We start from the raw sequence: 15,301 nt of genomic DNA, 5'->3' as shown, positions 1-15,301 counted from the left end.
ACTTTTGGTAACTGCTGTAGCTGCTCTCATCTCAGTGCTGCCTGTGCTTCGGGGACTGCTGGTGCCTCTAATGCCTTGAATCAGTGCAGTCACTTATGTGCCTAATGTGATGAACTGAATTTCCACAGCCATGCACTTATGCAAAGAAAAGGGAAGATTTTCCCAGCATGTACAGCCACAGGATCCTGTAGTGCCCATAAATTCCTACTTTTTAATTTTGTTACAGTCCCTGGTACCATCCCTCAACTCCAAGCAGGCTGACAAAGGCAGTGACACTGGTTAGGGAGCTTTCATTAGATTTGCCATCATATTCGAAGAAATCGTCTCTCCGTGTCCTTAAAAATTATTTATGGGGAACAACATTTTACTGGAGCATGAAGACAAGAATGAGTGTTCCTGTGCAGGCAGGATTGTGCTGTGCTTTCACACAGCCATGCACACCAACCCTCTGGCCACGCAGAGCAAAGGGAAGGAGCGTGAAGCAGAGTAAAATAACATCATCATAATCTCAACTCAGTGCTGAGCTGTAATAGTAAAGTGAGAAAGGATGAATGAATGAATGAATTATAACTATGTCTTCCTTTCTAGGCCTCTCCTGAATACCAAGGGGGTATTTTCTTCTATAGTAGTGATGTTACTTTGCTTTCTGTGCAGTTAGATAATAAATATGGCAGGTTTCAGTTGTAGAAGAGTGGTTATTTTAAAGTCTAGCATAGAGTAACAATTTACCACAGATACAATGAATGAAGTATGTTTATTAGACTTGGTACATTAGGTCTGCAAGTGGGAGAATTGCTGGCCGGGCACCTTTTGCCACTTTCCTCTTCCCTCTCTGTGGTTACAAAAATCAGGATTGACCTCCACAAACAAAGCTGCTCACCCTAAAAGGAGCAGAGCTCAACTGCTGAGGCAGTGAGGCCAATGAGCTTTCAGTGCCATTTACAGCAAAGAAAAGTTGTTAGTATAAATGTCTCTATTTATATATTTACAGCATCAAATGCAATTTGAAGCCAAATCAGAGTAATAATGAAGTAACAAAGGACACGTTCATTATATCCCTGAATATAGGTGCACACGTGCACCTATCTGTATTCTTGTTAAATCCCTGCTATATAGATGTATATGCACATGTATCTTCTTAGAAATGTCTTAAAAGCTGCTTTTATTGTCATAATGAAAGAGTAGGACTCCTTTGAGAGCCATTTGTCTGCAAAACTACTGTAAACTTCCTTTGAGTAGGCTGTCTGCACTCAAGAGAGTTGAATCAGTAGAACTTTGACGAGACTAGAAGACCCACTGATATCTAATTAACGTGGAAATAATTGTTGTAATCGTTGCATTTCTCTACAAAGCATGTGCTGAAAAGCAGTTACACGATTTAGTGAGCATCAATCAGTTTGATATGCAAATGGAGGTATAGACTACTTCATCATGCTGGTAGTATTTAAACATTTATTTATTAAGCTGAGAAAATTGGAAATGTCAACAAATGGGGTCCAAAAGCAATGTCTTTTATCAACAGAGACTTTCTTCAGAGCTTTTGCTGTACATCAGAAGGCTCTAATGACAAGAGTAACAGCAATGCTAAATGTGAAGGCACTGCTGGGAGTAAAGTGTGGAACAGTCATTCCTGCACCTGACACATTCCAACCCTTTTCCTCCAGGAATAAAAGAGAGCAATTGTAGTGCTCTCCAGATTACCCCTGAGCTCTTACCTTTTTGCTCTTAAGGGGTCATGGAAGTAACCTAAATTGTCTTTATCCATTTAATGTAGATTCAATTAACTCAGGTTAATGACTGTGGGATGGGGCTCAGGGAGTTGAGAGCTGTTCCCATTGTTCAGCCTGGCTTGTCCTGTGACATAAACTTCATTTTTGGGTGGAGAAAAAAGTAAAAGACAATGAGTTGCCAGGACAGGATTAAACAGAGTCTACAGGGAAGTGTAATAATTGCACCTCAGGCACATGTAAAGCTCATGGCTGCATCTGAGTAGAGAAAAACAACATCAAATCATGTACAAAACAACTGCATCTTATATGTTTCATAAACTTTTTCTCTTAAACTCAGTACAATCAACACAAAATCCTTGGGAATGATAAGCTGTGACCTGTTAAGATTTAGATGAGTATTTTTTCTGTATCTTCATCTTTGCTACATATATTTATCATGGCCAAAAGAGTGGATACCAAATATTTTTTATTTCATGAGGAGTGCAAAATTGCAAATTGATCCCGGGGACTGTGGAAAATTACGTAGTTGCAAGATATTTAATGACATACCCTTCTGAAATCTTGCTTGGAAGATTTTAACAGGATCACTCAGAAGAGCCCTCGCTAACCCCTTCTCTTTTCTTTTACTTTAACAGGATTTCTGAGCACTGGGGACCAAGCAGCAAAAGGAAACTATGGCCTCCTTGATCTAATTCAAGCTTTGCGATGGACTAGTGAAAATATTGGGTTCTTTGGTGGTGACCCATTGAGAATTACAGTTTTTGGATCTGGGGCAGGCGGTTCATGCGTCAATCTCTTGACTTTATCCCATTATTCTGAAGGTAACCGTTGGAGCAATTCAACCAAAGGTATTATGCAGGTTGCAAATTTTGACAATTTTGGTGTCTGCATGCCACCACCATTAGTACTATGTGATGTTCTGTATATTCTCTTTGTTTCTATGAACTGTTGAGTTCAGATCAATACTAAGAAACTTTTAAAAGGCTGTACAAGCCTCCTTCTCCCTCAGCTCTTCTATGCATGTTTAAATTTTGGGTCACTTTCTTCTTTTTCCTATGGAGCTTTGTAGAAACACTTTATAGCAGACTTCTGAGAAGCATTTTCTTGGTGCATCATTTTTGTCTCTTTTCTTTCCTACCTAAGGGTGTCTTTTTTGGAAAATCAGTCAGTCATGCTCACAGTAGATGAGGTCATCTATATTCAGACAGTTGTGAAAGGCATGTTTAGTTTCTCCTGAGGAGCAGAATTTAAAGAAAACTAAAATGACACTGTTTCTCCTTTCAAGCTAACAGCTGAATTGCTTAAAACTATTATTTTGTGTGAAGGAAACAAGTAACTAGTTCAGAAATCTTTTGTCTGAAACTGCATGGACTTCACTTGCTGTCATCTAATAAAAGAATGGTTGAATGTTTTGCATGCATGATCCAAAATTGTCAAAGCATCCAAGTTGCAAATGGATTTCCTTCTATATGTTTTTTCCTATTCCATAACTAACACCTTTTCTCTCTAGTTGAGGCAGGCAGCAAGGAATTAAAATCATGCTGTTTGAGGCACCCAACTTATTCTATGATTTTTGCACCACAGTTTCACACAGTGACTCTCATTTGCATGGCTATTGCTTATTGATCATGTTACTTTTGTCTTACTGTTTTCACATATTTTTATCTATATTAGTTTTAGCAGGGACACCACACTGAGCCCTGTGCATATAATCCTCCACTAATTTATATTGCTGTATCTCTATGGGGGACTAATTGGCTGGTCATAAAAACGTAATTCTGCTGACATTAAAAGAACTGCATTTCCCCAAAGTCATGTTACAAAGACCACTGAGGTCAATAGAAGTGAGAGATTCTTTAGACCATGCCATTATGCTTTTTAAAATAAGAGAAAAATACAACTTTTACAAAAAAAGCTAAGTGGAAAATAAGTCTGTGGTCTAAATTTTAGTCTATTTTCACAATTTTGTTTTTTAATATAATCTTTCTTTTTTCTTCCATAACTACCTGAAATTAAATAGGAGATATTTAAAAGGAGATGTTTGTCAGAACAAGATATAAGCATTACCTCACTGCACTGTGACTGGAGGGTCCCAGTGCACCCCCTTCTTTTATCAAAACTCTAAAAACCAAATTTATCATCAAGGATTAACTCCAGGTTGAATGAAGACACCTGGTTTATCTTCCCTTAATGCTTCACTTGGTGTTAAAATCAGTCTTCTTGGTGTAACATGACATCAATGCAAAATGCCACATTTACAATATTTGGACGGTCTTGTGTTGACTCTTATCAGCAAATGATACCCTGTCATATCCCAACACATGGCCAGAATTCTGCCAGGAGCAGAATTTGTTTGGGGAAAACTGAGGCACTAAGTTGCCAACACAGCAGATCAAGGCATTTTGAGAGATCTGAAGAAGGTTCAGTAAAAGTAAATTTTTGAGTATTTCTCTTAGAAGCAAACCCATGCTTTGATGAAATTTGGATTAAACAGCTTACCACACTCTCATGTATGTTGTTTCATTTGGAGGTGGTAGATCTTCCATTTAAAAAAGAAAAGGAAAGAAAAAAGAAAATATAAATTGGTCAGGTTCAAATAAGAAAAGTTATTTCTTAAATTTCCAAGCCCCTTTGTGTTTCATGTTGTTTCATATTCACATATGAGAGGTGGAGAAGGACTTTGTACAAGAGCCTGTAGTGATAGGACAAGGAGGAAGGGCTTCAAACTGGCAGAGGGCAGAGTTAGATGGGATATTGGGAAGGAATTCCTGGCTGTGAGGGTGGGCAGGCCCTGGCACAGGGTGCCCAGAGAAGCTGTGGCTGCCCCTGGATCCCTGGCAGTGTCCAAGGCCAGGCTGGATGGGGTTTGGATCAGCCTGGGATAGTGGAAGGTGTCCCTGCCCATGGCAGGGGGTGGAACCGGGTGAGCTTCAAGGTCCCTTCCAACCCAAACCCTTGTAGGATTCTGTGATTCTATGATTATCAACCAGTCTCTTTCATAAGCTATAAATTCAGAAGCTCTCTTAGCTTCTGTCATTTCCCTCTGAAAGATTCCCTTGGCAGTTGAGAGGAAGAATTCTGCCTATTTCAAGATGGAGCTGTTCACAGCCACCCACCTGCAAGTGGGCAGAGCAGCACCCATCTTCACAAAATGCTCTCAAAATATAGATGGATATATGCAAATTATTATTATTTACTGTGGTGAGACATTGAATAAGGGTCACAAAGCACTATGGCCGATTGAACATTTAAATCTTCTTTCCATCTGTCTGAAGCCCATAGCAATAATAATTATACATGTTATCAGACAAAAATGTAGTTCTCCATCCTGTGAGGTACAATTTCTGCCATGAATTCTGTGACAGAATGAAAACAATTTTTCATACAGTTCATTTTTCACCAAATGGTTTGAGTGGAGGAATAGCTCTGTCAGCACTCTTCAGCACAAGGAGGGGATGTTTAGTTTCATTTCCTCAGATGGTTTTATGGCCAAAGGACTTGACCACTTTTACTTAATCCAGCATGTGATGTTTATGTAGCACTTAGCAAGCCACAGTGTTTGTATCAGCATTTTCTCACATGTAGCTTACACTTTCTGTCCTTGTTCAGACATATTTAATAAAGCAATAAAGCTAGATTTACACAATATGCAAAAACCCACAGACATTATGAATTATCATGAAATACATCTTTGTGAAAATTCAGCTTTGTCATTTAGTTACATTTATTACAATGCCTGGATCCTCTGTGGTAATTCTACTGACTTTGAGCTGATTTATACTAGTTCAGTATCTGACCTCATAAACATGCAAATATATTTTAGCTGTTTATAGCTCAAGTTCATTCTTCTTTTTTACTCATATCTTGCAAGAAAATAGTATCTTGGATATTACTTCTCATAAGTTCAAGAAGAGGCTTGAGTTGACACATTTCAGTCTCTACACGACCTAAATTGAAGACTTTTCGATTAGGACCTAATAAAATCTAGAATGATTTAAAAATTCCTGAGAAGCTTGTAAAACGTTTCCTGCCAGCAACAGATTCCAACTTGTTTTCGAGTGTACAGGGTCTGGTGCTGCAATAGAGGCTCTAAAAGCATTTCTCTGATTTGATTTAGAGGCTAGGGAGGTTTTTTATCAATAGAAATATGTTGCTTATCAAAGTAAAAGCCATCTTGTGCATTATTGGAATAAATTTCTGAGGTAAGCTGAATGCCTTGACTCCAGCTCCTCTGGTGGGAGTATCCAGCAATTCATCAAGCATTGGGCCAAAGATTCCTGATGGAATTGAGTGAGGCCAGGTGTCACTTTGCATCCCTAACTCCACCAGAGGTGATGGAATGACTCCAGGTGCTCATCAGCACAAGTAAAACAAAATTTTGACTCATATATCTTAAATCAGCATAACTTTTGAACACTATAGATCATTCTGTATTATGCAGAGTGACCTATAGGAGGTAGGGTCCAGTATAAAATATTTTCCAGTAGTTTGTGCAAAAGGTATGATACTGAAATGAACTTCTTTGAAAATGAAGTTCACAAAAACAGCAGAAAGGCCACCATCACCTAAATATAGTCTAAATACCTATTAAATACAATCTAAATTACCCAAATATAATTTCTGAGCAATATTTTACACAAGATTCAGACTTATAATCTCTTTCAGAACCCAAGGTACTTTCCTCAAATGAGTAGAAAAATGCAAAGGGAGCACAAGAAGTATCAGAACAAGGATGGAGTTCTGATTGCATTAAAGCAAATAGCAAAATAATTGCATTAATTCACTGACTACACTGACTACAATGAGACTATCATCCACAACATGTTTTAAAAATTCTTACAGAAGGGATAGAAAAACATAAATTATAACGTATTTTGTTATTTCTTTGGGTAGAATTCCTGGTCCAGAGTGCTAATTAAATCAAAATAAATTCAAGTTAATTGTACTGAAGTCTTTGGGATTTACTGCAAGTTTATATGCAGCGCCAGATCATTCTCTCTCCCTTAACTGAATACCTGAACATATGTTTAAATCTCTGAATTACAAAGCTGAACAATGTAACATACATAATATCCCTTTTTAGGTAAGTGTGATCAATATAAACCTGCCTTAAAATAGCTCCTTACAAGAAAGGATTTTGACTTAGGCACTTATAAATTTAATAGCTGCCTGATACCTTCTCATTTATAACTTCAGAATATAAACTTTTGCAGTGATGCACAATGTAAAAGCACTGCACCTTTCAAACTAAGTTTAATCTCAAAGAAAACATTAAAAATTGTAATAGATTTATTTCACTTAGTTGTATGCATGCATGCTGCTGATGGCTTGACCAATACCTAAAACTTCAACCCATTTCAGAGACTTGATGGCTTTTCCTCCAACCTATGAGGTGCTTTAATTTTAAGAATTGTTTTTAACCTGATAGTGTTGTCCTACATAAGGTAATGCCCCTTCTTTTTCTTCCTGTGTTTATTTTGAAAATCTGTTCCTCAGCTGGACTATATTGAGGGAGAATCATTTGCTTCAGCACATGCTGCATTTATTTTATGCACATTACCTGTAGGTACAACAGCAGTCAGATCTCACCACCCCGTACATTTAAGTACTATTAAGATTCAGGTATCTCTTCTGTTAAAGTTTTCTATTGTTTCAAAAACTCTTTTGAATCTTTCAAAGTCTGTGGCTGTTTCAAGGTCGCTTCAGTAGTTTTCAAATATTTCTCCCCACAGGACTTTTTCAAAGAGCAATAGCTCAAAGTGGAACAGCTCTCTCCAGCTGGGCAGTTAGCTTTCAGCCTGCAAAATATGCCAGGATGTTGGCTACAAAAGTTGGTTGCAACATGTCAGACACTGTGGAACTGGTAGAATGTCTACAGAAGAAGCCTTATAGAGAACTTGTGGACCAGGACATCCAACCAGCAAGATACCACATAGCCTTTGGACCTGTAATCGACGGCGATGTGATACCAGACGACCCTCAGATCCTGATGGAACAAGGAGAATTCCTCAACTATGACATCATGCTGGGAGTTAACCAAGGGGAAGGGTTGAAGTTTGTTGAAAACATTGTGGATAGTGAAGATGGAATATCAGCCAGTGATTTTGACTTTGCAGTTTCTAATTTCGTCGATAACTTATACGGATACCCCGAAGGCAAAGACATATTGAGGGAAACCATTAAATTTATGTACACAGACTGGGCAGACAGGCACAACCCCGAGACCAGAAGGAAAACACTGCTGGCTTTGTTTACTGATCACCAGTGGGTTGCACCAGCAGTGGCCACAGCAGATCTTCACTCGAATTTTGGATCGCCTACGTATTTCTATGCCTTCTACCATCATTGCCAGACAGATCAGGTACCTGCGTGGGCAGATGCAGCCCATGGAGATGAGGTTCCTTATGTACTAGGAATCCCCATGATTGGTCCTACTGAGTTATTTCCTTGTAATTTCTCCAAAAATGATGTCATGCTAAGTGCAGTGGTGATGACGTACTGGACAAACTTTGCAAAAACTGGGTGAGTACCAGATCATGAATGGTCTTGTATGCAAACTTTGGATGGAATGGGGCTTCCCATTTGTTATCTCCCTTGGGAATTTCTGTACTTGAAGGATGAATGAGAGATTAAGAATTGAATTGGATATTTATGTTTAGTGTAATGTCCCTTGGCTCAGTTACATGTTTTAGTAAAAAGCGGGAAAAATATCTTCTCAGACTTTCTGCAAGGAAATTTTTAAATAAACACAAAATTAATTAAGGAAACTGTGGAAAAGTGTAAAACTGAGCATTTAATATATGTGTATAGTTAAAACCAGCTACATTAGTACCTGCCTTTACCCTACCATTGATACTTTCATCTCGTGAGACAGGAAATTACATAAATATTGCGTCAAATATACTACAGCTTATTTTGGTAGCACATTTTATCTTAAATTGTCACTTCTGACCATAAAATATGTGACTTTAAACTTGGAAAGTTTTGCCATTTTCATTAATTCTTTTTTTTACTGGCGTTCAAAAACCTTTGTTACATTTGACCACTTATTTTTGATGATGCATTGCACTGAGTTGTTTTCTGCCATGATCCTTCTCCTCTGGAAGGCCACAGATGATTCACAGGAACAGAAATGCAGAGTTGTATGAACTTTATGCTGCTAAAACAGACAAGAAAATCTTAATGTTCTCTCACACTGGTCTCTCATAAACATTTGTCCACATCACCACACCCCAGGCAATCTTCCCTCACTGTGAGACCCCAACATTTTGGAGAACCAGGTGAAGTTGCTGAAGTCTGTGTAAAAGAAGGGTTCTTCTGCATAATGCTGTTTCTAATCAAGATTATTAAGGCCTCTAATTTTAGGCAATAGCACTCTGCTCTGTCCAAAGGCAGTCTTAAACGTTTCGTATAAAATCTTAATTATGTTAATTTTATAATTCCATTTGAAATGCTTTGTAACATTGGAGATATCTTTTTCTTTTAGTGACCCAAATCAACCAGTGCCGCAAGACACAAAATTCATCCACACAAAACCAAATCGTTTTGAAGAAGTAGCATGGACCAGATATTCTCAGAAAGACCAGCTGTATCTTCACATTGGATTAAAACCACGAGTTAAAGAACACTATAGGGCCAATAAAGTGAACCTTTGGTTGGAGCTGGTACCTCATCTGCACAATCTTAACGACATTTCACAGTATACCTCTACCACAACTAAAGTGCCATCGACTGACAATACTTTCAGACCCACAAGGAAAAATTCTGTTTCAGTTACTTCAGCCTTTCCTACAGCCAAACAAGATGATCCCAAACAACAACCAAGCCCATTTTCAGTGGATCAAAGGGACTACTCAACAGAATTGAGCGTTACCATCGCAGTTGGCGCATCTTTGCTGTTCTTGAACATTTTGGCCTTTGCAGCGTTGTACTACAAAAAGGACAAGCGGAGACACGATGTTCACAGGAGATGTAGCCCACAACGTACCACTACCAATGATCTCACCCATGCACAAGAAGAGGAGATAATGTCCCTCCAAATGAAGCACACTGACTTGGATCATGAATGTGAGTCCATCCATCCACATGAGGTGGTTCTCAGGACCGCCTGTCCCCCAGACTACACGCTAGCTATGAGAAGGTCTCCTGATGATATCCCCTTAATGACACCCAACACCATCACAATGATCCCCAACACTATACCAGGGATTCAGCCCCTACACACATTCAACACATTCACCGGAGGACAGAACAATACTCTGCCCCATCCTCATCCCCACCCCCATTCACACTCAACAACCAGGGTATAGCCAGACAAGACGAAACAAACTTTATTTTTTGATGGATTACAGTAGGTGATATTACTGAAGATTACTTGGCTTTCAACCTACAAGACTCTTACTATTTAAATATGGAGGAATATTATGTGAATATACATATCAAGAACATTTGGGGTTTTGAAAAAAATGAATTGTACATATATGAAATGAACTTAAGAAACAAACAAAAGAAAAGAAAAAAAGAAACAAAAACAAAAAACAAAAAACCCAACTGTTTGCAATTGCTTGAAGCAGTTGTCCTGAATGATACTTTTTCATTCACATTCAAGTATTAATTTTTTGAAGATTTAAGTTACATAATGGAATTAGGCATGTGCAACACAAACAGGAAAGAACTATGACTGAAAATTTTAAAAACCTATAAATATGCACAAGGGACACACTAATGGAATGTCAGATAATTTTCACCAATTTTTATTTGGACCTGTTTTCTTGTGTAGACCATATTTACATATTTGAATAAGTACACAAAGCACCAATGCTGTTAAGGCCTTAGAAAGGGGCTCATGCTGAAATCTGCCAGTCAGAGAAGTTTTACAGCCTGGCAGGTACAACATTATCACTTAAGTGCTGTCAGTATAAAAGTTGTGGGAATAAAGGAAACTGGATATTTTTAGCACGATGTGCATGATAATTTATATGCTTGGTGGCTGTGCTGCTGATTAAGCCGTAATTAAAATTCTTCTCATCCCATTGGAGTTTTTAATAGAAGCTTTCTCCATCAATTGGCACAACCTAAAGAAGTTTTTTAAAGGGGCAAAAGTAATTACATTAAAATATTTAATGGTAGCTTCCAAAAGAGAAGGGATTGCAACAATTCTTAAAGGTATTTATGGCATTCTAGGTATACAGTGGTGGACCCCCACTGATATGAATCCCAGACAAAAAATGTTTACTATTAATGTTCTTTTTCCTTTCCACCTAAACAATTTCTAACTTTGAAATAACTATAACTTTAATGGAATCTCCTTTGATGAAGGATTTATAATTTGCTGTGATTTAGTTACAGAGTATTTTGTTCAAATTGATAAGGTAAAGTGTGTCCAAAAATTTAATTGCAATGACGTTTTGCCATTTCAAAGTGCCCCGATATTATATGCTCTGATTACACCTTTCAGTTTATTGTTTCAACTCATGTTGCATGTTACAAAGTTTACTTATACTACTTTAAGATAATGTTAATTCCCTTTTTGCTATACATTAGCTTTGTCATTCCAATTAATTCTCTAGACCAGATGGCAAGAGTGTAAAAAAAGAGGGTATATGAGAACGGGGAGAGAGCCAACAACTGGAAATTTAAAAATCTGGATACTACATATGTTTGTGTGATTTGAAGTGAATGTTCTAAAATCACAAGAAATTTTTCATTCCCCTGTTGCTTTCCAGTAATTCTATACCATGGTCCTTTCAAAACGTTTGTATATGTAATCAGATGTACATTTATATAAAAGAAATAATTGAGATGGACTTAAGAGCACATCCCTGATAAATACTTTCTCTCTTACCTGTACTATATTTCTATTAGACTAAAGTTATGTGATTTTTTTTTACATTTTTTCAAATTACTAGCAATTTTGATAGTTTGTAAGATAATGCGAAGAACTTTCTCTGACAAACTAACTGCAGTAACAGAAACATTTCTTTTCAGTTACTCTTTTTCAAGAATGAAAGCTTATTACACACAAAAATTGTATACTACTTGATGGAAAATTACTTTGTATTTCTTGGCCATATTACTGGTCACTGAGTGAAATAAAGATAATCTGGATAACGAATATTATTCCAATGTTAAGAGACCTGATCTTTGCTCATTAAAGAGCTAAAATGTTTATTGCTGTTTTGTCATTTTTTAATGAAGTAATGGTAACTGTCTCAAATAAAGAGTAATATCTTAAGACCAGTCTGGTTTTTGAAGACATGAAGGTGCCTTCTACAATTAATAAAACTGCATATTTATGGACCAGCCCCACCACAGCCATTTCTTACAGAAATATTGACATTTTGACTGTCATCACATGTAAATCTCCTCCAGATTTCAGGAATGAGTTTAAAATGCAATATCTAAAAAAAAAAAAAAAAAAAAAAAAAAAAAAAAAAAAAAAAAAAAAAGGCGAGGAATGGGCCAAATTGAAATAAATCTGCAGTATTCCATGATGGGAAAAAAAAAAATCACCTGGGTTTTATTGGGTGATTGAACTTTTGTTATAAAAGATTGCTGAGAAGTTTAAAGCAGGTTTGCTAACATCAAGCACAGACATTAAAAATTAAGCTGAAACCAAAATAAAGTACTGCAATTTCAGTTATTTTGCTTACCTATTAAAAAAAAAAAAAAAAAAAAAAAGAAAAGGAAACCATGTACTTAGAACTTCTTACAGTCCCCAGTTTTAAATTAAGGTCTTTGTGTAGAAGCATAAAAAACAGTCTTCAAAATCCAGGGCGGTCTGTGTGCAATTTCTGCCTGATGTGGTTGTGCTTTTAGACTGTGACCTGCCAATGTAAACCAATAAAAAGAATTGTCTCCCATCTGATAATTATTGTTTAATAAGAAGATTGTATTTTGCTATGTTGATGAAACAAAACAAAAAAAAATACAAAAATATTGATGGCCATAAAACAAAATATTAATGAAATATGATTTTATGTGCTTTTCTTAACTTTATCAAAACCAAAATAACTTTCTACTATAGTTTATTTGTGGCCATATATCTATATATCTCTATATATACAGTATCTGGTAATTGTTTACTTTTATTAGTTACAAAATAAATGATTTAGGTAAACCAAGCATGACACTACACTTTATTTCTGTCAGCCAATAGTATTTAAAATGTGAAAGATGAAGGCAAGGCAACAACACAAATTTTGTCACTCCAGTTTGGAAAACAAAAAGTCCATTCCTGTGATGCAGATACTGTGAATGATATTTTAGTGGCTACTTTATACTGACATTACAGCAGCTGGCTTTCCAAAAGTAAGATGGTGTCCCACGTTTTAACACAACATTTAGAGAGAGTAAGAGATGTTTTAAAGCTGAAATGAAAATATAAGAAATGGTTTTGAAATATCTTCATGTGCTTCATGGAATATAAGTTTGTTCTTTTCAAAATATTTTATCTATTTGATTTGTTTTTCATGGTAGCCTACACAAAAGCAAAACTGAGTGTGATATTTAATTTCTTGTATCATCCTTGGACCAGATTTCCAATAAAATTAGGATATCAGTCAGTCTTTGGAAGTTCAGTAAAAATATAAAGAGCCTGCATTTATTGATTTCACACTTTTGTAAATATGTTTGCAGACCTTTTTAAGAAAATGTATTCTACCATTTTGAGAAAAAAAAATAACAATGGAATCATTGTCTCGTTTATCTATTAAAATTACAGGCAATATAATGTGCTGTGCTGACATTTCTAGGAGAAATAAAACCGATAAAAAACGCTTTTTGCTCAATGGTATCTCAGTTGGTTATACCTGGTATTCTCCACCCACGGGAGACTTGCAAGGCGTGGATGAACTTCCTGGATAAAATCCTCCATAGGAAAATGTAGTTGTTATCTTTGCTGTCTGTACTGAACATGGATTCCTGTGTCACAAGTCTTTAATTATCAGATGTTTTTGTTACTCAAACGCCCTGAAAGCTGGATGAATAGAGGTCTAACAAATAAACATGTTACAGTTTTAAAGACACCACTGCACAGAAGATGCTGGAATTTCTGTTGCCAACTTCACTAGGAGATGAAACAGCTGACTTCATAGGAAGCTGTCAAACATCATGGTATTCCTTTGATGTTTGGAAGTTGTTGCTTTTTCCCTGTGATGTTAGTTTAAAATATTGGCCTTTCCCCCACCTTTTTTTCTAGTATTGAATAGTTACAGATGGTCGCTTTTTAATGTAAGCGAACGTTAGATAATTTAATTATTATTGTGAAAATGTGCTTCCAAATAAATCAATTAATGGGAAATTCCCTTCAGAGGTTTTGTTATTTTTCATTCAAAGCTCTTGTCAAAATATCTGTTGCCGCAGTTCTGCTTTTTTTTTTTTCAGTCTGCAAGCTAAGGGACATTCTCCAAATAACATTAAAAATCTCTTTTTTTCTATTTGAAATAATAACACTATAAGATTAAGATGCCCTCCTGAGATTTCCAAGTATATATGAACAATTTGAAACATGGTAAATGGGCTTTTTACTCTAAACATTCTAATTTGATTCCGTTCTGGCACATCAATACATTTGTATGCAGACCAGAAATCAGCAGCATTTGATAAGGGGTTCAAGAGAACTTTGCAGCAGAACCAATGAGTTCATCACCAGCCATGCACAAAGTCCCTTTTCTCTTAGGTTCTGTTCCTGCCACTGTATAATTAATTTCTTATATACAGGTTCAGTAAAATCTTAACTTTTTGAAATGGGAAATTGTTAAACAAGGTAATGAACTTTATCTGGTGGAAAATGTTTAGAAACAAACCTGTCGAGAGTCACCTAGGAGGTGTAGATTTTTATATGCAACCTGGCTTCATTCCTTTATGTTAATATTATAATTCTCAGTAATTTGTACACCTGGGAAACCATCATTTCTGTAATAAGCTTTAGTTTTGAAAAAGAATTTAAGAGCTGTATGTAAATTATGGATTAAAACCTGAGTTTCGTGTCCCTTTGCTACTGGGATGAATGAAAAACCTCATAGAAGTGCAACACATTTGTACAAGCCAATTTTATACAGTCTCTTGAAATTTATTTTGTTTTCATTTGAAGATAAAATTACCATCACAGCCGTAGAAGCCATGTATTTGTCTCAGAAAATGCCTGCTTGTGTATATGTGCATCTGTCTCCCCATGCATACCCACATGCAGCCAATAAAGGAGATTTCAAACCAGGGAATTTTACCTTTTGGCACCATTCAGAGGTGTGGAGGTAAAGCCTGCCCCTCATTCTGCATTCTCCTCTGCCATTGAGCAGCTGATAAGATGATGACAAAGTTTTTATCTCCAGCTGAATTAGTGTTTATCGTGGGACCCCTGGAATCAATGAAGCCCTGACAATTTACACCAGCTATCGATCTGCTTCCGGACCTTTAATGTTCATCATGGCTCATCTCACTGTCCAATTTTGCATATCTTCTCCTGCACAGGAACACCCACTCACAGAAATTATTACAAGTGTAACTATCCTGATTTATGAGCACCACCAGGCTCTAAAACGTGCTTTACAATATGCTTATGGATATTGGCA

General features: G+C 36.7%; 1 protein-coding gene across 13 annotated transcripts in view; it reads left to right on the top strand.

The window, feature by feature from the left end:
* NLGN1 (neuroligin 1) overlaps positions 1 to 14,040 on the top strand; it is a 425,904-nt gene extending 411,864 nt beyond the window's left edge. For 9 of the 13 annotated variants that reach the window (XM_088171022.1, XM_088171017.1, XM_088171019.1 and 6 more), the window contains 3 exons: positions 2,366 to 2,578; positions 7,463 to 8,252; positions 9,217 to 14,040. In XM_088171022.1, the coding sequence (XP_088027148.1) occupies positions 2,366 to 2,578; positions 7,463 to 8,252; positions 9,217 to 10,039 (1,826 nt within the window). In that variant the 3' untranslated portion in view covers positions 10,040 to 14,040. The remainder of the gene's footprint in view (positions 1 to 2,365; positions 2,579 to 7,462; positions 8,253 to 9,216) is intronic. The other 4 variants (XM_088171026.1, XM_088171025.1, XM_014871504.2 and 1 more) reach the window with 1 other exon arrangement.
* Positions 14,041 to 15,301: the final 1,261 nt, after the last annotated feature.

Source organism: Sturnus vulgaris, chromosome 10 (genome assembly GCF_052056855.1).
Source record: "Sturnus vulgaris isolate bStuVul1 chromosome 10, bStuVul1.hap1, whole genome shotgun sequence".
NCBI classification, from domain to species: Eukaryota; Metazoa; Chordata; class Aves; order Passeriformes; family Sturnidae; genus Sturnus; species Sturnus vulgaris.
Note: the sequence above shows the minus strand (reverse complement) of the source record. Positions and strands in the feature narration are given on the sequence as shown.